The sequence below is a fragment of the Labrus bergylta genome, chromosome 22 (genome assembly GCF_963930695.1).
Source record: "Labrus bergylta chromosome 22, fLabBer1.1, whole genome shotgun sequence".
Taxonomy (NCBI): Eukaryota; Metazoa; Chordata; class Actinopteri; order Labriformes; family Labridae; genus Labrus; species Labrus bergylta.
Window position 1 is genome coordinate 13,280,446 of NC_089216.1, and position 24,478 is coordinate 13,304,923.

At 40.8% G+C, this 24,478-nt stretch overlaps 1 protein-coding gene across 3 annotated transcripts in view; it reads left to right on the forward strand.

Moving 5' to 3' along the window:
- The window catches only part of arap2 (ArfGAP with RhoGAP domain, ankyrin repeat and PH domain 2), a 139,322-nt gene that overhangs the window by 57,058 nt on the left and 57,786 nt on the right, over nt 1-24,478 (forward strand). For all 3 annotated transcript variants that reach the window (XM_020629236.3, XM_020629234.3, XM_065950534.1), the window contains 4 exons: nt 2,709-2,908; nt 7,630-7,715; nt 8,288-8,470; nt 14,516-14,690. In XM_020629236.3, coding sequence (XP_020484892.2) covers nt 2,709-2,908; nt 7,630-7,715; nt 8,288-8,470; nt 14,516-14,690 — 644 coding nt within the window. The remainder of the gene's footprint in view (nt 1-2,708; nt 2,909-7,629; nt 7,716-8,287; nt 8,471-14,515; nt 14,691-24,478) is intronic.

Below are 24,478 nucleotides of genomic sequence, written 5' to 3' on the forward strand. Positions count from 1 at the left end.
CGAACAGTTTAGTTTGAACAGAATTTACAATAAGGGCAATTTTATTGTTAGCTTGTAAAACAGTGATTTTTACTCCCACGCCTCCTCTTATATATTTCTGTTAGGGTTGATCTCAGGCGTTCCATTTATACTCTTTATTATTTAGTATTTTCCGTCTCTACCAGCTGTTGTTCTTACAGCTGTAGTTAATTCTCTGGCCTCTTCTGAGACCAGCCTTCACTTCATATCTTCAACTCTGTGGCTTTGGGGCCTCCACGCACTCCTTCCTCCTGTCTTTTCTTCACTCCTCTGTGGGTTTTTCTTTTCTTCTTTTTTTTTTTCGGAGGCCGTGATGCCGTTCAGCATGCGATGTGAGCAGCCATCTCTTTAGACGGGCCCCTGGGCAGACACACCGGTGGGCACAGAACGGCTGAACCCAATCAACCTATCGATCTCTGCCGCGGCTTCTTGGGCGAGCCTGGCCCCGGCGTGCATCCTCTGCTACGGGCGAACGCTTCCCCTCCCCATCGGCTCCTTTACCCCTCATCTTCCGTCTTACTCTATACTAGTCGCCATGGAGACCAGTGGTCCCATTTCTCCTCTCTTAAGTGCTTATTTCAGTCAGGCTAGACCCCCCCCCCCCCCAACCCCCTGTCTTTCCTTTAAATCTTTATGCCTTTGTTGAGTTGTGTCACTACTTTTCTCCATCCTCGTTCTTACTTAAGCTCATTGCATGCTTAGCAGGCTACGTACACTTTTAATACATTTGGCTGATTTCAGTTACTCAGCATGGAGAACAAGTTGTCGACTGTACGCTCTGTCCCTGTGAGGTGTCTTTGTAAGTGCTCGTTAGACAGTTCGAGACATTTCTCATCATTTCCCATCATTCCCGAGTGGGCGCATGAGTGTGTGTGGTTTCCAAAAAAAGATCTCCTCATTCTGCAGAACTAATGAGTGACGCAGGGACGGATTGACAGACAAGTGAATGACTGTCCATGAAAGATGCTTTATTTAGAAGCTTGAACAGTTCAGGGAGTTCTCGTGTGTGTGAACAGTTCACATTTATGTCAAATGCTGGATTTCTCTTTCCCTTAACCGAACGTCCCAATGACTTGGTTCGAGGTTATTTCAGTACTAATGATCAATTCCATCACCATCAGTGATGCCTCTCATTTAGCCACTAGAGAAGAAGTGAGTAGGGCTGCAGATAGTTTTTTTTCATCATTATCAATGTATCTGCCTTTCATCAGTCTTTAACTTTCAGAATAAATTAATGAAATAGTGGGTCAAAAAAAGTAAAAAAATCTGAAATTTTGCAACTTTCCAAAGGCGTAAATAGCATCTTTTAATTTGTTGGTACTTTAATTTTTTTTTTTTTACTTTTAATTTTTTTGGTACAAAGAGTACAGCGAACTTAATTCATTTGAATTGATTCAAAGGAGCAATATTGTGACTCCTAGCTTTTAAAAATGGGTACCGCAGTCCAAATTCAAAACCTCAGTGAGGGCTGTCTCCCTCCGCCCACTCCTCCGGGTTGCCTTGCTGCAGACACTGAAGCTTCGATGTTCCATGTTCTGGTTGGGAAGCTTTTTAGAAAAATGCTTCTTAGGTCCGGTAGAATGAGTTCTATCTGAGCCAGTTCACTTGCTCGCTTCCATCGCTGCAACACCTGTTGGTTTGCTGTGATGACTGGTCTCATCTGGCAAACCGAGGGGCGTCCAAAACAGCCCTGTGTGTGTGTGTGTGCCTTAAAACTGCCTACAATCTTTTGTTAAAAAAAAAATTGACCTTGATCAAAATCTGAACTTAGACGGAGGACATACTGGCTGCTGCAGTGTTGACTGAGAAGCCAGCACTTCAACATGGTATGCTTCCTTAATGTCTGATGATTTCGTAAAGTCATTTTAGGATTCAGTAGCTATCTCACATATTGCTCCTTATAATTGAATAATTAACAGCACTACTTAACTTAATGACTACCACTTATCAGTTTTTTTAAATAGTTGGCTATAAATGGTCTTGCAGGCTTTACTGGCTCTGTGCCGGCCAGTCAAGTTCTAATACACCAAGCCGATGTCTTAAAACCAATAGGTGTGTTTACAGGCACTTTTAGTAACTGAGATAGCTGTCTGCAATAACCTGATTTGTAGAATTACATTTCAAAGGTAAACATTTGTCAACATCAACAGCTTTAAAAATATACTGTGAATATTAGAATGAATCCTGTAAGTCTTTAAATGCCGATTTGATCTCGATTTTGATCTTTGAAAGGCAGCAAAAAAAAAATCAACAATGATCTCATTATGTTTGCTTGCTTCATTCTATCCCCTTCAGATTGTTAAACATTTGTATTCAAGATGAAAATCTGAAATGTTAAGATTACTTTTGTCTCCAATGTCTCAACAGTCCCAATATAGAAACAATATCCTGTAGAAATCTCCTGCTTTTAAAAGTTGATAGATTTTAGTGGTGCAGGTGAGACGGATTGATTCACCTGCCCTGTCGCCCCCTGTTCCCGCTCCCCTATCAATATCACCGAATCCATTGCAATCACAACTAGGCATACACGCTGAGAAAACCCCCCTAAACTGTTCCAAATACTGCACACCCCCCTCCTCCAAAACCCTGCCAGGCTATACTGTGCTGTTTAATTGCTCTCTCAAATCAAATCAATAACAGTGAGCCATGTGGTGGGGGTGGGGGCGGGGGCAAAAAATCGATTGTTGCAGCTTCACGGCAGAGTCCGAACGGGAGAAGGAGGAGTGGATTGAAGCAGTCCAGGAATCGATTGCAGAGACACTCTCCGACTATGAAGTGGCAGAGAAGATCTGGTTCAACGAGGCCAACAGGAGCTGCGCCGACTGCCGCGCCCCCCAGCCGGAGTGGGCGTCCGTCAATCTGGGCGTGGTCATCTGTAAGAAGTGTGCAGGTAATATAATGTCTATCTTACACACCACACACTGTACATACAGTCCAGTTTTATAAACTCTCCACATGTACACACTCCTCACACAGGCTGGTGTGAATGGCGGCTTTTCAGAATAAAATGTTACATTGGATTAAAAAAAAAAAAAGTAATGGTTCCTCATGTGTGGTTTGTTCCATCATGAATCTGACGGGTTAACAATGATAAACATGGTGGTCTGCAATTTCCTTAAAAGTTCTTATGAAGATTTTGGGGGACAAAATAAATATTTTGGTGCAAAAAATCTCTGGACTGGAATTTTAAATCAGTTTGGATTCTTTAGAAAATTCCTCAATTTTTAATTGTCTGTAAACAAACCAGAATTAATTATTTGAACTGGGCCAGCTTGTTTTTTCATTTTTTTACCAGATTTCTTTCTGCAGACTTGCCTAATAATGTCAGAATTTAAAAAAAAAACTTCCCTCAAAATTATGTTAATTTCTAAACTTTTCAGAAATCTTTGAATCTTAATTTTTTAGTTTTTAAGTTGTTATTTTAAAAAGAGAATTATTTAAGAAGAGAACAGTTTTTGTCTGAATTATTCACTACTGTCAGACCTGCAGGAGCCAAAACAGCCGGGGACCCAGTGATTAAGACAGACCCACAGCTTTTTCTTTCCTAAAAGAATCCATCGTTTCCTTGCTTATATTTATAGTTACAAAAATAGAACCAAAAAGTGAGACAATGCTGCATATTATAGTCAGGAATCAACTCCAAATCCTGCTTAAATATCACAAGCCTGTCAGTACTCCATCATGAATCCTTCTGTGTGGTCCGGTGTTTGTGTTTGTGAGCGTGCACCTTCACCCTGAGGCTCTCCTGGAGAAACTTCTCAGGTGATAAGCCACTTATGGGAGTTGGCATCTGGCCTCTGGACACTCTTATCTATTTGGCAATGCTGGATGGCTCAGATGAAATGACAACAAAGATTAAGCTGCAGGCGAGAAGTTGGGGGATCCCAAACTGCTTCTTGACCCTCTAAACATGATTACAGAGGGGCAGCGGCCATGCTTGATCTAGAGAGAGATCTCTACGGTGTGTTTTTTTTTCTTTCCTTTCCTCCCTCTAGATCTTCTCCAGGCCTGAGATTTCTCCCAGAGTCATAATTTTTAATGCGATCCTTCCCCTCACCTCTGCAAAGCCCATGTAATTGGAGCGCATCAGATATCCAACTTCCCTTTTCAAACAGCCTTAAATGATTTCATTTGCAGGGGTGTTTAATATTACATTTTGTCGACATGTCAGGGAAGGAGACGGTGAACATCTCGCAACGAGGAAGCTGTCCTCACACTGCGCTCTCCTTTAAAAGGTGGTCCGTTTGGAATAGCAATCGCTGCTCATGCTTTTAATTAGCGCTCTCATGTCATGGACAATAAAGAGAAATGCTGAACAAGAGGAAGAGGGAAGAAGTAATGAGAAGGCTAATGGTGAAAATGATCCCACATTGGCTTTTCCTCTTTCCGTTCCAAGGCCGAATGAATTTTAATAGTCTGTAGCTTCCCTCTTTGATGTGAAGCTATATGCTAATAATATTTTTTTTCTTTGTTTCCATTGAGTTGGATGACTCTGCTTTATACATGCTTTCTAGATCACTTCCAGGGGCACAAATCCTAATCACATTCTAATTTGTGTTTGTCAGATTGTTGTCATTTCTTTATTTTAAATAGAGCTATTGGAAAAACCTGACATCACAATTTATTTTCTTTCTGCAATTTCAATTTAGATTTAAAAAAAAAAACTTTACCAGGTGAATGCAGTGGCTTTTTATGTACATCATTTAAAATTTAAATCAAACAAATATCACATCAAAACCCAACTTCTACTTTCAGCACACACAGGTCAAACGCCCTAGGGTCCAACAGGTGTTTTAAAGTTATCATCTAGTGGCACATCCCCGCCATTAACAGTCTGTATATGTAGCCACAGCCTTTACGAGCACTGAGACAAAGTTCTGCTGATACTTGGAATAAACTCCTTTAAAATCTGTAGCTGAGCGTCTGCTTTTAGCATCACGTCCAGGTATCTGTGGCAGTAGCAGCGTTGCCTGTAGCCTGTAGCTAATTTTGATTGGCAAAGAGCATAAGATGTCCCTGTTTCTACCCTTTTACTTTTGTTACATCTCTTTGCCCTTTCTCCCACTAAACTCAGTCAACACGAGGAAATGAATTTACTCCCTTAATTTGGAGGCCTATCTTTACCCATGTAATTGGAATGAGCTCCTTTCAACAAGTTTTGCAACTAGTAGACTTGTCTGCTGGCAACAGTTACCATAGCAACAAAAAATACAGCACTTATTGCTTTGCTTTGTTTCCTTCTTACTCGTCATTGAGGGGGAAATGGCACAAAAGTACGACGGGGTATGGAAAGGGCTCCGTAAACTGTCGCTGGAAAAGTTTTTAATTGGGTCTGAAATCTTTGTTGGGTAGGGCAATTTTTTGTGAGAGCTGCTGTGATGGGAATGCCCTTTTGCGTGTTGTTTTGGTTCCATCGGAAAGATGAAGACATTTACAACAGACCATTATGTGGGGGGATCTCAACATGTACCCAGTGGCACATGCACAGGCATACTTCTTTCAGCTTCATTACCTTTACACAAGTGAAAATGGTCCTGTGGTGTTGGTATGGCTCAGCTGATGAAGCATGGTGGTAAAAATGCAGCAGACGCCAAGAATAAAATATTTTCACTGCTTCACAGACGAGAGTGACAGCATTGCTACTTGGCCTGCATTTGTCAAGCAGAACTTGAATGGTCTCAAAGACAGAGATTATTCCTGTTTTCAGTCTGACTGAAAATGGAAAAGCCAGATTTGAACACAAGTCTGACCACATTGATGCATCTTTACTTGACACTTTCCACAAATATTTAAACTAACCTTTCATAAGAAGAAACTCCCCCTCTATTTACATTTACAGTGCCAGGGTGTAACAAATTAATTCAAGTTTAGATTAGACCAGCATGCAAAAGAACAATTTTTCACAATTGTTGGTGAGTTTTATTCAGAAAGCCTGTGTACTTTTTTTTTTAGCTAGACAGAAATAACAGCTCAGTTGCTCCGAATAATGAGTTGAAATTTTGAGTTGTTAGTACAAGGAGAGGCCTCAAATTGTCCACTACCAGTGTGTGGTAAAAGCTATTGACACATAGTCTAATTCCAATATAAGTCCATATTGTTTTCTTGGCCAGGCAACCCTTGTGAAAAAGAGCTTGACCTCAATTTGTAATTACCTGGTTAAATAAAGGTATTCCACAGGGTTCAATGCTTGGCCCCTTCTTTTTCATTATACACTCATCTAAATAATGTAGAACAGAATATAAATCTTTGCAAGCATGCAGAAGACATATTGCTGTACATGTTCATAGCACCCAGTCATTCATCATTTTGAAATTGTATTCGTTTTAATAGAAATAAATACAGTTCAGATGTAGTACAACATTCAGCATTAGAAGAGCACAAAACAGGTATTTTAGCTTTGGTGTTGAACAAACAACATCGGGCACGTAAGCCAGAAGTTAAAAGAGGCAAAAGTGCAACAAAATGTCATGAAGAGAATGATATGGGTTCAGAACTGTTGTGGCAAGACTGCTGGGACTGGCCTTTGTCCTTTATGTGTTCAGCATTTGATCTCATCAAGTCTGACTGCAATGGGATATGGCCAGGCATATCAGATTCAAATGCATTCTGGGAGCAATTAGACAAGTCCTTTAATGCCTCTTGGTGTCAGGTTTAAAAGTCACTACAAATCAGGAAGTTTGCAAAGAGCCCACAGCTTTAACACAAGAACACACGAGGGAAAGTATATTAGCCGCTGAAGGAACTTAAACTTGTTCATTTGGATAAATCCACTTCTTTCTCAAAAGTGTTATTGTAAGTTCTGCTTAACAACATGATGAAATGTGACAGTTTGTAAAACTAGGTACAATGATAATTATCACTAGATATCAAAAATCCTTTCCTAGTTACTTTCACTTTTAAATGTCTTGGTTGATGAAAAATTCATTGATTTCTGGTGTCTGAAGATCTGTGTCAAAGTGGCTGTCATCGCTCCACATGGCCCCACATATTAATTTACAACTGCTCTACTTGAGCATAGATGACACTAATGAGATCTGGCCAAATCTAAATCTAAAATTATCCGCCTTTACATGCAGAACAATGATTATCATTCACATACAGCCAGTTTTTCGACCAGATGTATTATGCATGTATGCTCTGTCTTTGGCTATAAGCAACCCCACAAGCCTCTCGTTCACCCAAATAAACAGGCCGACCCACAAACACAATGAATTACTCATGATTCATTAGCAATTAATGGATCTCGTTCTGTGCTTTCATTTCCAATTAGGAGTGCTGAAGGGACTAAATATGTCTGTTGTGAGTGAGAGAACGAGCTTCCAGTCACACTCCGTTTCTCCGTCTTGTAACTGCCTGTTTATTGTTTACTCCATTGCTCATTTGTGGGTGTTTGTGTGCATACTCCAGAGTTTCATATGCATGTACTGTATGTACATGTTAGTGGTTTTTCAAATGTGCTTTTTAGGAAATAAAAACGTAACCAGACAGTCTTTATTTTTTGAATATAAGTTATAAGAAATGGTTCACAACCCCGAGAGTGTTGTGTTTCAAAGTGTTAGATTTTGTATCAATAAACTCACTTCTATGACTTTTTGTGTTCATGTGTACCAGGGCAGCACCGCTCTCTTGGCACAAATATCTCGAAAGTGCGAAGCTTGAAGTTGGACAGCAGTATCTGGAGCAATGCGCTGGTCGAGGTACGCACTGTTTTTTCAGTGAGAACGGAAAGGGTTTGTCAGGACTCCTTTTTGAGTATTCTGGACATCTGAGCTATTGTTCTACTTGCTTTCTTGTCATTGTCTTACCATCAACTTCTGTCTTTGCTTACCTTTAAATTTATTATAAATATATTTATAAAAACACAGTTTTTAAAGTGATTCATTTTCAAAGATATGTTTTCAATGTAAGGACGGCGTATGCATGAATTTCAAAATATAATCTTTGAAATATGCTTAATAATCTATTTAAAATAACTGTCCATCTTAGTACAAAGTCATGGTTGACTGAAAAGAGGTGATTCTTCAAAAGCTGTAAGTTAGTCCATTGGGTGCATTTAATTTCACACAAATGTTTGCAGAAAGATACTCTTCATATGAGTCTTTATGTAAATAAATTGTTGCTTGTTTTTATGAATACACCTTCCTCTAATAGAGGAATTAATCAAGTTTGATTCCAAATACAACCTATTTTGGGAGCTGTTATAATCCAACCAAATTTAAAAAATGACTCACCTGTGGTCGTCTGTTCTCCATCTTCTTAAACCCCTCAGCTCTTTCTGGAGGTGGGGAACAAGCATGCTAACACTTTCTGGGCCGCTCACCTTCCACTGGAGGAGGCGCTTTTCAGTGGAGCCTCGACGGAGCAACGTGCCACGTTCATTCGCAGGAAGTACAGGGAGAGAAAGTACCGGAAGGTCCTGGAGGGATTCGATGACCTGGAGCAGCTCAACCAGGTACAAGTTCTATGAAGAGAAGAAAGTGGAACACTTAAAAACCAGTTTAATCGTTACTGTGGTTTGAGATATGCAGCCATGTAGTCTATGCTGGGAACACATTCATGTTAGCTAACACATTTAGTTTAAAAAGGGAAGCTAACATTCATGTTTCAACATTTTTTTCCAACAGGTTAGCAAATGTGTTCCTTGCATTCATTTCAGAAATTTTACACAATATAATCATTTTTAATTACCGTAGTTAGCTAAAATGAAATGTTATTTTAAAAATAATTTTGGGAACATTGCATGCCTTTAGATCAGCGATAGATTAGAGAGAGTCATAACCGGCGAGAGAGAACGTGGGGAACAACATGCAGGAAAGGAGCCACAGGTCGGATTCGAACCTGGGCCGCCCATTAAAAAAATAATAATTTTTTGTCAGCAGTGTTAGCTAGCATAAATGTGATTTCAACGAATGACCAACACATCTTTAATCTTCAAAGTGTCTGGAGGTTTATACCTGTGACACTAAGTTACACATCAAGAACTAGATCCATGTTAGACATTCAATGGGCTTTTTTCCTTCTGTAATTGCTAAACCATCTTCCAGCTAAGGTTAAAGCAAAACATTAAAGAAGTTCACAAGACTGCCGGTGATAACTGTTTATCCACATTACAGTTACAATTCAATCTATACTTCCAAGAAGCGTGGTGCCTGATGTACTGTATTAACAAAGCCAGCTGAAGCTGAAAAGGCCCATATGTCCCTGACCTTCTCGCTCTATATGACAAAAAAAATGCCATAGGGGCAGTCTTTATCGATTTTAAGTGTAAGCAGGTTGGTGCTAAGGCCTTCTGTGCCAGTTTGTGGTTTCGGGGTTTACTGCTCTGGCAAAAGAAATGAGTACCTTTTTGTTTTGGCTTCCTTTTACAGAGAAGGTCTTTAAAGCCAAGGAAGTGAGTTTCCAACTGCGTCAGCATTTACGCAGATCAGCTGCCTTGTATTGTTTTCCTGAGGAGAAAAGAGAGGGATGGAGATGTAGAGAGAAAGAGGGGAAGGGTGGAGGAAGGGAAGGGAAGGGGGGTGTGGAAGAGTTATACTAGCTAGCTAAGTGGAAAAGTGGATTAGGATCCTCAACAGAAACGCTTGGGTTGGTTTTATTGCGGCTTTGCTGGCTTTTCGCGCGTGTTTGTGTTTGTGTGTGTGTGTGTGTGTGTGTGTGTGTGTGTGTGTGTGTGTGTGTGTGTGTGTGTGTGTGTGTGTGTGTGTGTGTGTGTGTGTGTGTGTGTGTGTGTGTGTGTGTGTGTGTGTGTGTGTGTGTGTGTGTGTGTGTGTGTGTGTGTGTGTGTGTGTGTGTGTGTGTGTGTGTGTGGGGGAGTGTGAGGCGTGGACATGCGTGTGAACATGTGTGCTGCTCCACTAAGGATGTGTGAATTTGCTGTTAGAGTGGGTGTTTTATTTTTTTTATTTTTTTGCAAGGGCGCTAGTGTGGCAGATATAGAGTGTGGCTAGCTAAAAGGGTTTCGTCAGTGGAGCAGTGTGTGTGTGTGTGTGTGTGGGTGTGTGTGTGTGACAGTGAGAAATAGAGAGGTAAAAGACGGAAGTGGCTGCTTGCTGTCTCTCTGTCTAGTCTACAGTTTTGACTTGCGAGGGATCAACGTGTCATAGAATCACCATACAAACCTGGTGTGCTAAAATAATAAACAACTTTTTAAAAAAAACAGGTCACCTTATCTTAGCGTAAAGCAATACATCACAAACAATCCTACGAGGAAAAACACAAATAAGGGTTTTTCTTTTTTTTTTTAACCATAAACAAGGACAATGACTCTAATCTCATTGGACGCCTTCTTCCTCCTCTGTGTCACACTTGCTTACTGTAACACAAGTCTGAATATTAGGAAATAAAAGCTATATAAAACCTATTCCTTTGGGAGCCCTCCCCGGAACAAAGACAATAATACAAGCAATTTCCTCATTGACATTCATGCGATTTCAGAAATCACATGACGGCATTTTAACAAGTTTTACAAGCCAGAGGGTCATGAAACTCCCCAAACAGATGCGGTAAATTAGCCTTTAAAGTGTCAAATCATATAATGAAATAAGAATATAAAAGCTACTGATGTGGTTTAAACCTGCCTGAATCAATTACATAATCCAAACTGTGTATGCTTATTCTGTTTTTTTCACTTTTCCCCTCATATGCCCTCTCTCTAACCCGCCTCCCCCCCCCTCCCCCGTCTCTCTCGTTCCTTTAGTCCCTTGTTCCCCATTAGAAGCGCATATCCCAGTGACCTCCACCGAGTCTCCGCAGGCCACATGACCTAGAGATGGGAGGGGTGTCAAAGGACCTTCTTATATCATTACGCACACACTCGCACACGCACATAAAGCCTCCAGTGGCGGCAGTAATTGCTATGACATGGAAGGTCATTTCCGGAGACGATACAGAATAAGGCCAGGTTGCTTGGGACTATTTTGCCCTAATCTGACCCCGTATTATGTGTGTGTGTGTGTGTGTGTGTGTGTGTGTGTGTGTGTGTGTGGGTGTGCGAAGACAAAGAGGGCGAGTGAATAAACGAGTGACATCATTGTGTGATGTTTTCTGTTGATAAAGATAAAGCTGTGTGCATTGGAATATATTTGTTTGCTTGGTACACACAGTTAAATATCTACATGTCAATGCTGGTGCTTTGTGTAGGCGGCCAGGTTATATTGACAGGTACTTTGTTGTTGTGTGTGTGTGTGTGTGTGTGTGTGTGTGTGTGTGTGTGTGTGTGTGTGTGTGTGTTTACCAAGCTGCACTTTGAGACGCATCTTGCTTGTTTGTGGCGGATCAATGCAGCTTACTGACTCGGTCCTAGTCCGATGAAAGGAAGGGGTTGCTCGTTGAAATTCCGCCCATTTGCCACTCGACTCCTCGGTTGATCCACTTTGTCGCGGGTCATCGTGCACAATGTCGCGTCAATCGACCGCACTGATGGGAAGAGACATACGAAGCCAGACGGTATTCTTCGGCCCCTCTGTTATGTCTTCTCTGTGCAGGTTCACAGGTGGATAGTTTTAACAAAGCGCGTCTGCACGGCTGGATACCACACGTATACGTTTTGACTTCCTGCCACCATGAAAGGCGAAACACATCATCCTGTATTTATAGAAGCAGAAGTTTGTCTAAGAGGACCTAGAGGTGCTGAAGTGCTAACCTGCATGGGTGAATGCTGAAGGCAGAGGAGCCTCAGGCAGCAGTTCCTCTTATCACCACTGGATGCCGTTACCTAAAAACCTTAAGTCCTCGGGCTGAAAGGAGTAAATGTTGAATACTGTATGTAGAAATGAAAAGTCTGAAAACACCACACATTCCTTAATATGTCTCAGCCTATCACAGCCTGACATGGATGTTGTTATTCGCCTGTAAAACCATATAAGGCTTCCTTCTATTTGTCAATTTTTTTAACTTTTAGATATGGGTTTGGGACTTTGTCTACAGGACTGCACTCCACCAATCTTAAACAGAGGTCAATTCACTCTTTATAATACATCATCCTGTGATTATAGTTGTCTAAAATCAGTGGTGCTCAACTGGTGGGTGGGGACCCAGAGGTGGGTCGCGGAGCCATTTTCAGCGGGTCGTAAATGTGTGCCTGGAACAAAACTTGAGTAAAAAAGTCTTTGAAGTGCTTTTTTTAAAAAAGTTTGTTTTGTTCAGTTTCTTTCTTCTGTCACATGTTTTGTGCCTTTTGGACTGAGGTCCAAAGTGCACAGTTTTTCAGTAAATAAATCTGATTGGTCCAAAGATGTCAGAATTTTTGGCTGCGATTTTTCACAGAGTTGGTGGTTGGCCCTGAGGCTAGACGGGTTGAGAACCACTGGTTTAAATGACATTTCTTAAGTCAAAGAAACATTTTTAGTTGTATATATAGGTTATGATTTGAGAATCAACCTGAACTTTAAACTGGAGGCATTGGGGAGCGCCAGATTACCGAGTGGTTGTGTTGCACACCACATGTACAGAGGCAATAGTCCTTGCAGCAGCAGTCATGGCCTTGGAATCCGGACTCGGCCTGTTGCTGCATGTTGTCCCCCCACTCTCTCCTCCCAACATTTCCTGTCTCTTTTCAGCTGACCTATCCAATAAAGGCAGTAATGGGGCATTGGGTTTGGAAAATTAACTTAAGATTCTGAACAAAAAAACGTATGGCTGCGTTTCTTTTGTAAGCTTGACTTAATTAAAGGGACTTAAAAAATGTCAGTAAATACATTAGACCGCTTTGTCCACAGGGGGTCGCCAAAATTGACACCAATTTAAAGTTCCTCAAAGGAGCTTGAAAGAGTAATCGTGACTTATGTAGATTGAAAGATGACTTTGGGCACTTTAAAAAAAAAACTTAATTCCTTTAATCTTAATATAACACCACAAAATGTAACAGTTTTCCTTTTAAAATTAAGATACATAATTCGAGAAGCCTATTCAAACCCTGTCCTTTTAAATTGTTGTATTGTTCCTATATTAGTGTTTGCATGTCTTACATTCCTGTTTGAAATAACATGATGGCATACTTCTCTCTGTGTATTCACCCCATGTGTTCCCCTGCCTCAGCACGCTCTCCTCTTCCCTCAGTTCATTGCTATTCATGCCTCTATCCGCACTTTCCTCTCCTTAGAAATTGTTAGTTTCATTATAGTTAATATGGCCCATTTGTCCTGTTCTTATTTGCAATATTACTTCTTTTTTTTTTTTCGCAGGGATTAGAGATTTAATGATTCCCACAGGGAGTATTAAAGTTTGATCTTATTTTAACTTCCCTTTGGAGATCAGAGGGTGGAACTCAATTCTAAACTTTATATGCTTTTCTGACGTCGCTTTATAGACTCCTTGTCCTCTATCAAGCTGGCACACGCACACACACACACAGACACACGGAGCCACGCTAAGCTGCTACACACACCATGCTACCATTTCAAGGGATTTTCACTGGTGCATTGTCTGCGGTGTGACATTCTTAAAGGCATTAATCCGGCGGTAGAATGCTATGTAGAAACCCAATGAGCTGTGACTGCACTTTTCAGCATTTAATTAGTCTATCATATTAAGATAGATTAACTGGCAGGTGGACTTGCATTCATAAGATTGCAACAACTTGGAGAATGTAAGTGGCACAAATGTAAAAAATTATTGTAACAATATTTAACTTAATTGGCAAACTTAAAAAAATGATTGAAGCTTGATCCAAACGCTTTCCCCTCTTCTCCGCCTCGAAAGGCTTCTTCACTTCTAAACTAACCGGTAGACAGAGGTAAAAATTTAAGCCTCTGTGGAACATTAGCATGCATCATCATTAGCATGCTAATGATCAAGGATGGTCGCATGAGATTCATTACCACCTAGTTTCACTTCGAGTCGTTAAGGGCGCACTCACACTAGGCCCAGTTGTCTCGCACCGTGCTTCAGCTCGATTCCTCTCGCTCCTCATTCCCCCGTAAGGCTGCACTCACACTGCTCCAAGGACTAACCGGGCCTGAGCAAGGTAACCTCGAGCCCCCTCAGACTTTGGGGGCTGGGATTGCCTTGTGTGAGGGCGCCCTAACACTCGTCGTTGGGGAATGTTTCAAGGTGGGACTGGGGCTTCTGTTGTTTTGAGAGAGAATTCAAAACAGCATTGAAGGTCGGTAATAGATGGTGTGTTAGACCACCACCTCTGTTAAGGGATGGTTTGTCCAACTTAATATACAGTAGATGGTTTCTTTAACACATGTCTTGAACCAGTGGTCTTCCCTGGCCAAGAGAAGTGGACAGCAGAATCCTGTCCTGAAGAGCTGGCTGTCCCATACTGTGCCATGTATTTTTGCAGTGGTTGATTAATCTCTCTAATGTATAAATCCCTGCAATCCTCATTGCATTGGATAGCATTAACCACATTGCTTTGCTTGTGTTTGGGAGTTTAGTCCTTGATTGTGTCCGTGAAATATCCTCTTGAAAAATGATAGCAAGACGTCATTAGACACAGCGCAGCCACAGTACAGAGAAACTCTTAATGTGCTCTTTTCTCTCGTGTGCGCAGGCTCTGTGTGAAGCTGTGGTGTTACCTGACGTGCTGAAAACCATGGAGCTGTTGTTCAGTGGGGCAGATGTTATGTGCGCCACTGGGGATCCAACCTACTCCACCCCGTATCTCCTGGCCCAACGTGCTGGACAGAGACTACAGATGGAGTTCCTGCACCAGAACAAACTCTCAGGTAAGCAGCTTTGGGTGTCATCTTCAGTTGCTGATGCATTTAAAGTCATAACATACAGTAGGTAAGTTCACAATTTCTAATGTGTTTAAAAAAAACGTGTTTTCCTACATTTCCCACATTAAACTTTCACGTTATTTCCAGCCAATAACTGACAACTGTTTTAACCTTAAATTTCATTGCATTGCATTTCAATTTCAGCATTTTTTTTATTGCTGGCTAGCATTTTATGCTAATGCTAAGAGTTGGCATTTCTGTGTTTTCTGTTGACTCACACTGAAATAAGAATTTCTAAGAGCAGTCTGAACTTGCATCTCATGTGTACATAGATAAAGCAAAACACGGATTCTTTGGCTGCGTGTTACATTGAAGACGTTAGCATCCTCAACTTTTGCTCATTTATGTAGAAGATGTAAATTAAACAGCAGGACTGTACTTGCATATGTCTGCTAGTTAGCAGTGGTATGATACTGTGGTTTGATTGTTGTGTAATTAAATTGTATTTTCTTTGTATTCGAGTAGAAAGAAATATATTCAAAATAAAATTTACGGATAGAAGGTTTTAAAGAAAATCAAATGAGCTTAGGAAGCGTAATGCTAACTTGGTTAATGGGTTTAGCTAAGTTTTGCTGTCAAAAGAAACTACTGTAATTAAGCCTAATACAGTTTGTACATAGCAGCTAATGTGACCTTAAACTCGGTGCTGTATTGGGGCAGCTGGATGATGAGCCCATTGACTTTGAAGCAATGCTCACTCGCCTTCTTCTGAGAATCATTAGCTCCCATATCAGTCGGCCCAATTAGACGTGCAAGGAAAAATGATGCCAACCCACCCGCTGTGTTTGTCAAAATTATATGAGTGTGTTCTATTTTGGAAAAAAATAGATCTATTTGGCAAAGAGGACATGTTTCCATGGCCGGTGTTCTACACAGGTGAGCTGCTGGATCACAGAAAGAATCTGTAAAACTGAATAACATAAATTCTCCTGGTCAGACTTTAAAAAAAAAAAAGACTGACTCATTAATCTGTAAAAGGTTCCTTTAAACTACATGCGAGTTGGACTTTAACAACCACTGGCGCCACATATATACAGCTCATTGTCTTTGTTCTTTAATAAGCCAATCATGTTTAAAACTCACACTCTGAGCTGTGCTGCCATGTTTATTAAAGCACAGTGGGAGGTTTTTTTTTTTTTTTTCCCCCACTGCGGTGAATGTGAAATGAAGGCAGAAAAACACACAGATTTGTAGCCAGCATATTAAGTCGAACAATTTTGTCTCTCTCCTTCTATTTCTTTCTCTAACTTTCCCCTAACTCTCTTTTTTTATTTCTTTTTATTACCCACATCATGTTCCTTTGCGTCGGAGGTATGGCGCAGATGTGCTGTGTTCCGCGGCCTCCTCACGGCCGCTGTGTTTTGTTTATGTGGTTCCACGCGGGGCTGATGACAGGAATGTATTAGATGAAAGGAGCGGGAGAGGCCGCTGGCTCGGGCCACGGGGAGACTTTCTCGGGGACTGTATTTTTACATAATGTATGCGCCGCATCTGTGCACACTTGCCTGCATCGAGCCTGTTAGGGACTCCTAATTGCTAGCATGGGTCACCTGGTCGCCATGGTGATGGCCATTACTTAAAGGTGTGCGAGGGAGACACACATCCCTTCAGACACATGGACATGCACATACACATTGACACGACTTGTATTGTCTATCTGAAAAAAGAAAAAGAAAAAGTTACCTAGAGGCGGTGTGTATGCTCATTAGGTGTCTGGGAGTTGTACTGCTTCATCATTAACAAACACAAAAACATGGAGCCAACCAGACTCCTCTTGTAGGGGCGGGTGTCCAACTAAACTGACCAACTACTGCAAGCAAGTCGGACCCAGGTCAGGTAGGTTACCTCACAGGCTGACAAGTGTTCTTCAGACACACTGGAGATCCAGCCTCAGGGTCAACAGTCCTGACTATACGTCTGAATAGAGGAAGCATCAAACTAGATGTTAATCCCGGGTCACATGGCGTTTTAAGACGGCGTTACATCAAAGACTCAAGATCTTTTGACATGGGATGTGGTAACCTTTCTGTTTAGCTCCTGAAATACCTGAAGAAGTATCTCAGTGATTCATTTCTAAAGTCCTATGAGGGTGAGTGTAACCTAGGGACCTCTGGTGATTTAGGAATTACCCCCCCCCATGTCAGTGTTCGGTGCAGCGACTCCACACGGGATAAGTGAAGCCTTTACTTTACTCCCATTTAGTGACATCTCTGATTGAAAACATTTCTGATTGAAAACGATGAGGCGCTGCATTCTAACCACCTGTTCTCTGTGGGGAGCATCACACTTTACACTGACTGCCTGCAGAAAACATTCATTGATACGGGTACACTGACACCTATATATTGAATACCATATATCCATACTGTGTAGCCAGATGAGCCAGCTGAATTTGCACATTAAATGTCGTCAAAACCTTCGTTTACGGAATCCAACACAGCGTCCATTATTCTCAAACAGAAACATGGACAGAACAAACTGCAGAAACCTTCTCAAAGAACAAAAAGGACACTAAGAAATGACTGAGATGCTGATTCAGACGGGGGTTACTATTATCAGAGGACCTCTGTGTGTGCTGATTATATGGTAGGTAAATTGCCCTGGTATTTTTACTTTAATAATTACAGACATGGTCGATTCACACAGGCTTTACAACACAGGCGTGTGTTACAAACACTACGCAATCATTACAAATTACCAGAGGTGGTCTAGTATTAAGATTCATTGTTTCCCACAGTGTGACTCTATACCTGTATTATAATATTAGATATGCATATATATATAGAGATATCAATTATTCTTGCTTTTTTTTTTTTCAAATTATTTTAGTTTTTGCAACAAATCACTTAAATGCTCATTCAAAATTCCCGTTATATTATCTCATCCGCACGCACAAATCAAGGCAAATCAGGTGACCCGTGTGTGTGGAGGCTTATTGATAATGACGCGTTTCACAAGAATCATTCTTAACTAAGAGTGCAGCCAACATCTCTCTTTTTCTCTCTCTCTCTGCTGCTTCTGATGTGATTCTCGCTCTGTCTTGGTTTTGCTGCCACTTGATAACAAGCCGCCCCACACGAGGCTCGCCTGTGGTCATAACGGAGTCGCAAGTAAAACTTTTTACGAAACGGGAGTCTTGTTTTGGCACGGAGCCCCGAAGACTCGGTTAAGAAAAAAAATGAAAAGCCATTCGGAAATTTGTATACACGGGTCTGTGGGGTTGGTTTCTTTAACTGTGTGCAGTGTGCGCACAGTTTGCCAAATCAACACGCTCTGTGAGGTCCGGACATTTTCAATTTCCATGCATCAGATTAGCGCTCTCCCTCCTCCCCCGTCTCTCTCCTGAGTGCAGGAGTTATACAGAATGAAGAGCCTGAATTAAATAAGTCATAAAAATCAAACTTAATATCATTCAAATGTCTTGTCTAAAGTCGGAAACTGACAGTATCGTGACTGAGAGTCGCTCCGAAAGCCTTAATGGTTAGTTTGTGAATGTGTGCACGTGCAGCATGTTTGTATGATCACGTGATGATCGCAGTGGTTCCCAAAGTGGGGGTCGCAAGACATTGTCTGAGGGGTGACGAGGTTCCTTTCAAAAACATATAAAAATGGAAAATTGTTTAAAATAGCATATTTTACACATAATTGTGAAAATACATGGTTTGATGATGGTGTGCGGGCTATTGCGTGGTGTTCTAATGCTGGTGTTTGGATAGGCCTAATAGTGTGCGTGGCTGAGCGCAACGTTAAATGTTTTAACCACCTTCAGGGACGATGGGGGTCCCCAGTCTCTAGCACTGTTATATTGGGGGTCACGGGCTGAAAAGTTTTGGAACCCCTAATGTAGAGCGCAATTAAAGTTACGATGTTACATGGCAACACGACCAATTTGATTACAAACACCTGAGACTGCATGTTAGATAATAACCAAGCAGGTCGAAGTATCATCAAGTAAATCAATCAATCAATCAATCAATCAATCAATCAATCAATCAATAAAGTTAATACCATTTATTATATTGCGTCGCAAATCACAATATTGTCCACTATTATCGCAAGCAGGTCTGACTTGCAATTCTTAATTTCTACCGTTCTGAATTGTTTGAAAACATCGATTTCTAAAAGCATACTTTCCTTTCCTCCATCTCTCCACCAGCAGCCAAGTTGAGCACGGCAACCCGCTGTTGGTATTTTCTTCTGTGCACCCTCTCCACTTTCATCAACGGCCAACAACACCTCACCAACACTCACTGCCCCACTTTAACAATCTTCCTGCCAATTCTGAACAGACCATAAAAATAACAAGATCCGTCATCTGTTTCATTTAAAAGAAACCTGCTCCCCCACAGCTTCGTCAACAATGAAGGCTTTAGATTTTTAATCGGCTCATTTTTTTCACTGGAGAGTTTCTGATAAATACATAATTAGCTGGCTTAAGCCAACAAATTGTAGGATTTTTGCAAGCGAAGAAATATTACTTGTTGTCAAGCAAACATTTCTTACAATCCTTTTGTCCCCTTCCTTTGGGGTTACACAACTAGACGTCGAATGGGTACAAACACAAATCTATACATTAAGTTTGTGTAACCACAGTGTAGAACCATATACTATGGTTTGCTCCAGACAAAAGACTGTCCAAACTCCCTATTTGATGTTGTCCTACTGTTGAAAAAATAGTAACAACACACACACACACACTCTGTGCGGGGGAAAAAAAAAAGGCGCCTGCATTGTTTGTAGTGCATGCAGCCCCAAGAGTTTGCAGAGAAAGACATTTTGATTAAACCGAACTTTTGAACTTGTTCAGTTGTTGTGCACAGAGTTATGTCTGACAGAGAGCGGGAACAATTCAATACCCATATGACACCATTCCTACAGCAGAGTAGTGTGTTGACAGAGAGAGGGATAAAAGGAGCCAGACAGCGGCCAGTGCTGAGGACAAAACAGAGTTCATCATTGCGTTAGAGCTTGAAAGACCAAAGTCTGGGGTTTCTGTGGAAGCTCAGGTTGCTCACGAGCAAGGTAACAAATACAGAGACATGTACAGTAATTTAATGTAGACGATGCAGGGTATCCTAACATATTGAGTTGTATCTACTCCTACTGTGTTGTTGTATCGTATCATATCATGAATGAATGATATTGTATCGTATTGTAATTTACTGTATGGTATTGTATGGCACTGTGCTGTACTGTACTATGTTGTACCATACAACAGTAGACTTAAAAATGAAATCACAAGGCTGAAATACTCGCATTAGGTATATGAGAGAAATGACATCTCCCCTTTGACATCTTCATATCGGGCTTGACAGCTGTCAGGATTATGTGCAAGCTCATTCATAGTGCACCCTCCCACTATGTAACAAAGACTACAACTGCCTATAAACCATACATTTGTTTAATATAGTTATTTATTGTATGAAAGGCTAGATCATACCAGTAATCTCCATCTCTAGACTTAGACATAAAATAGGACTTCAATACAACAACTTGTGAGTGCATTTCAAACATGATACGGTAATGTTCGAACATTATGGTGCGCGGGCTGCTTAAGACAGCCTGATGCGCTGATGGACTGTATGTTTTGAGTTTCAACGGTTCATTGCAGTTCACATGTGAACTTTCCCCTCCACGTTGGAAGGAATGTTCAAACTTCAAATCAGAAGTGACAGCCCCATTACAAAATGTTTGTTTTTTTGGAAGGCATCTCGCGACTCCACTCTTGGTGGCTAGCGACCCCCCCCCCCCCCCCCCCCCCCCCGGGATCTTGACCCCCACTTTGGGAACCACTGTCTTATTGTCTTAAACCATATTTTATTGTCGATTCTGTATAATACCATAAGGTGTATTTATGTATTAGGATGTACCATCTGGTTTTCAAGGGGGTCCTAACAGAAGACAATTCACTACATGACATGATGATGAAAACTGACAACAATTCAAAAGAGAAAAGAAAAGAGAAGAACAGGAAAAAAGAATAGACAAAACAATACATCCACAGGCAACAAAAAGCAAGCCACTAGGTTAAAAAAGAGCAGTGGATGAAAAACGAAATGATGGCCAAAATGGCGTTTTGTCATTTATTTCCCATGTCATTGATCTGTGTGCTTACTGCTTCTCCATTTATTCACTCAACTACATGGTGCTTCCAATCCAAAAAACTTTATCGGGTGAAATGATGTCAAACATGAAAATTCACCATCCCCTTGGTGAAAGACTGGAATAAGTCAGCAATAAACAACCGTCAGACACCCTGGACAGTTCTCCCTCTAAACAACTGAACTCTAAATTGGAGTATCTCTACAGTGAAAGAGAAACATTGCAGCCTCAAAGGGTGAATTGTGCTCCCAGTTTGTAGAAATGAAAAATAGGGAAACCATCCAGTTCCCCTGGAACTATAGTGCATCAAAACAAAGCTGTCAGCGTGTCCCTACCCTCCATAGCAGCTCATTTGTAGTTCCAGCGTCAGGATATATTCACTGATGGTGGAGCGTTGCCTCTTCATTAGCTCCTTCTCTCTGCGTGCATGGATGTGGGCCTCAACGGACCTCGCTCTCCCTCACACACCTGCTCGCCCCAAAAGCAACCCTGGGATGCCTCTGTAGCAGCTTCATTTACATATCTGTACCCCAGATTCCATTCAAAAGTTATCCAATGGCATGTCTCGGAGGCAGTGTTTCTTTGCTTTTTTGGCGACCCCTGAGGGCCGCCTCGATGATGGATTCATCCCTTATAGTCAAAGGCTTCCACTGTGGAGGTTTCTTGTATATTTTAGTGTCCTTTATCAATTTTTATGTCCAGTGTTTCCCCTAGTGCAATGAATAAGAGACAGAACTGCCATAAATGAAAACCACTGCATGAAAAATGTACCTGCAGTCAAAGGTCCAGCTACAAATTGAGTTTTGGACTAAAAACATTTTTTCATTGATTTTATGGCACAACTTTAATGTCAAAGATGGTGTTTTTGGCGCTGTTTAATGGACGCAACTTTGAAGTCTTATCGGTTTGGATAATTGATTTTGGCACAACCTGTGTTTAAATTTGCAATCACTCATTTCATTCCTATCATTTGCAAGTGCTGACACTGTGACAGATGTAGCACCAGACACAAAATACTTAAGGGACTGCACTTTGATATGTATTTTTTTTTACAGTTTAAGTGGTTAAGAAACAAATCTGGGTCAACTCCAACTTCCTTCCATAACTAGGGTCTCCATAGAGCCTACTACACTGAAATAGCAGAAGGTAAAAGCATCCGCTATGGGACTAAAACTGTAAATGTAAATTATCTTATTACCCAAGTTAGCCTTTACTGTAAATTCCCAAATCTGTCAGTTTCCTACATTTCCCTGGTAAAGAACTCTTTGGCAGTTGGCAGTGATGCTGTGTCATCCAGGTTTTTTTTTGCTTAAATAGAAGACACAGAGGAGCTGTTTGGCCACCAAGCATCCAAATAACACACAAGAGAAGTTCCAGTCCTTGGAATGGTCATTCTCTGTGATGGTGCCACAGGTCCCTGCCCGATTGGACCGACAAGTCAGTAATTGGTTCTTAAATGCTGCAGGTGCTCGACATTAATAACTGAGCTTCACCTGCCACTTGGCCTCACTACCAATACACCAACACATTGGATGTGTCTGTGCAAAAACAATCCTGCCACTTCCATTTTCCCATTAACAAACATTGAGAATCAGAAAAATTCAGTTCATGAAAAAAAACGTGTGGACCTTTATATACTAACACATTATTTGAAATCATGCAGATTGATGTAATATTTTATTGCGTCTTTAATTCGACAGAAATGGAAAATGCCTCAGTGACATAAAAATAACATTAATTAAAAAATAACTTTTCTTATTATCAACTTATTTATTTCCTACGGTGAATGTTCTTGCAAACTTCTTTCTTTTTTACACACAAAATAATACGTTTTTCAGCGCAAATCTGAAAAATATGATCCTACTTTTAGCCCTATTTCTGCCCACCAACCCCTGAGGGATGTATCTTAGCATTTATCTGCTACACTTGATTTATTAGCTAATGACTAATTTGGTTTCCTGTTAAATGTTTTGCCTGGAACGTAAATACTAAACCCAAAACTTTTTAGTTTTGAAAACTACAACAATGGTGCTGAAAGATGCTAAAAGGCCTTGGAGAGCAATTAAATAACTTTGGCAGATCATATTTTTCTTGTTTATTTTGGGATCCATTAAAATTGGCTTTTTTTGAGAGGGACATTAGGGTTTGATATTTAGGCTGAACCATATAAGGCTAAGTTTGGCATTTATTTCCCCAAACAGAGTGGTTCATGTACCATTTAACAAGTGGTGAGTGCAGGTATACATCATACATCATACATAAGCATTAACAAAAGCGTATTTACAGTAAACAAACTAAGAGGTGCATTACATCACCACATGTAGATTTGGTAAGGAACCCTGAGAATGGATCGTTGGACACGTTGGTTAAAAAACAGCTCCGTTGTATTTGTTTAAACCGTAAAAATGGTTCCAACGTTTCCAGTTGTTAGCAAATGTAAATTCACATCAATCAAGCTCAATGTACTTTATAACTTGATACTTCTCTATGGCATTGTCCAAATTTGAGACAACTTTGACTTTTATACAGACATTTAACCTGTAGTTCAAATCTAAAGTGCAAATGAGTTCACCTTTTTTTAAAAACAAACTGTGAGAAAGCAATGTCAGTGTTCCCAGGGACTGTAATACTACTCTGCAAACAAAAACAACTTAGGCCATTAAAACTCTTTGCAAGATGCCGAACTCATAAAAAATCTACTAAATACAGCTCTAAGGTTGCAATTTTGAATTCTAAACCAAACAACTTGTATGTCTCTCAGCGAGACTGTAAACCCCTGCCAGTTCTTTGAATTGTAAATCTCCGGATGAAAGCATCAGCTAATGCTTAAACTGTAAACAAAGCAATGCAAACATGTAAATTGTGTTTTACGGCGGCTCTCCACTCCACCCAGGAGGCCCTCTCACTGTAAAAACCAAAAGCTAAACAGCGACGCCTCTCACTGTTGACATCATTCAGCTCCTTCTTAAATGACACACCACGGATTTGGAGGCAGAGAAGTTTTATTGTCGCCGGCTTCCCTGACGCCTCGGATCTCTGAATCTAGATGCGCATTAAAAATTTATCCAGCCGGCTTTCTGTGCGGATAATAAAAAGACAAACACATACACACATACACACACACACACACACTAAATCAGAGGCCCTGTTTCATCTGGAGCGTCCATTGCAGCATTGCATGGCGCTGGCAGATTTGGCTTGTTGATGATGGGTTTTTTTTTTAACTAAAACTCTCTACACTGGACTGTCGGGGGGTCAAGAGGTCAGGAGCAAGTTTTTTAATGAAGGCACTTTGCCACTTTTGCTGGAGTGTGTATGTCGATGCTCTTACTTTGACATTTATTTTGACTAAAAAGTGCTTGAGTTCAGACTTTTCTTTTTTTAAGAACATTTTTTAAAATCTGTTTTATTGTTATTACAACTTAAAAACTGTCTATTTTTTGCCCTTTGTAATCTTAGAGTGTCTTGTATTAGTTATCTATGCTTGACTTGCATATGTAAGCCATTTGTCTTGTCAGTTACAATGTGTGCCTCTACTGTATGTGTGTGTGTCTGTCTGTGTGTGTGTGTGTGTGTATGAACGAGTGCCTCTGATTACCCCACTGTCCAGCGCTTGTCGGGGACCACTTTGC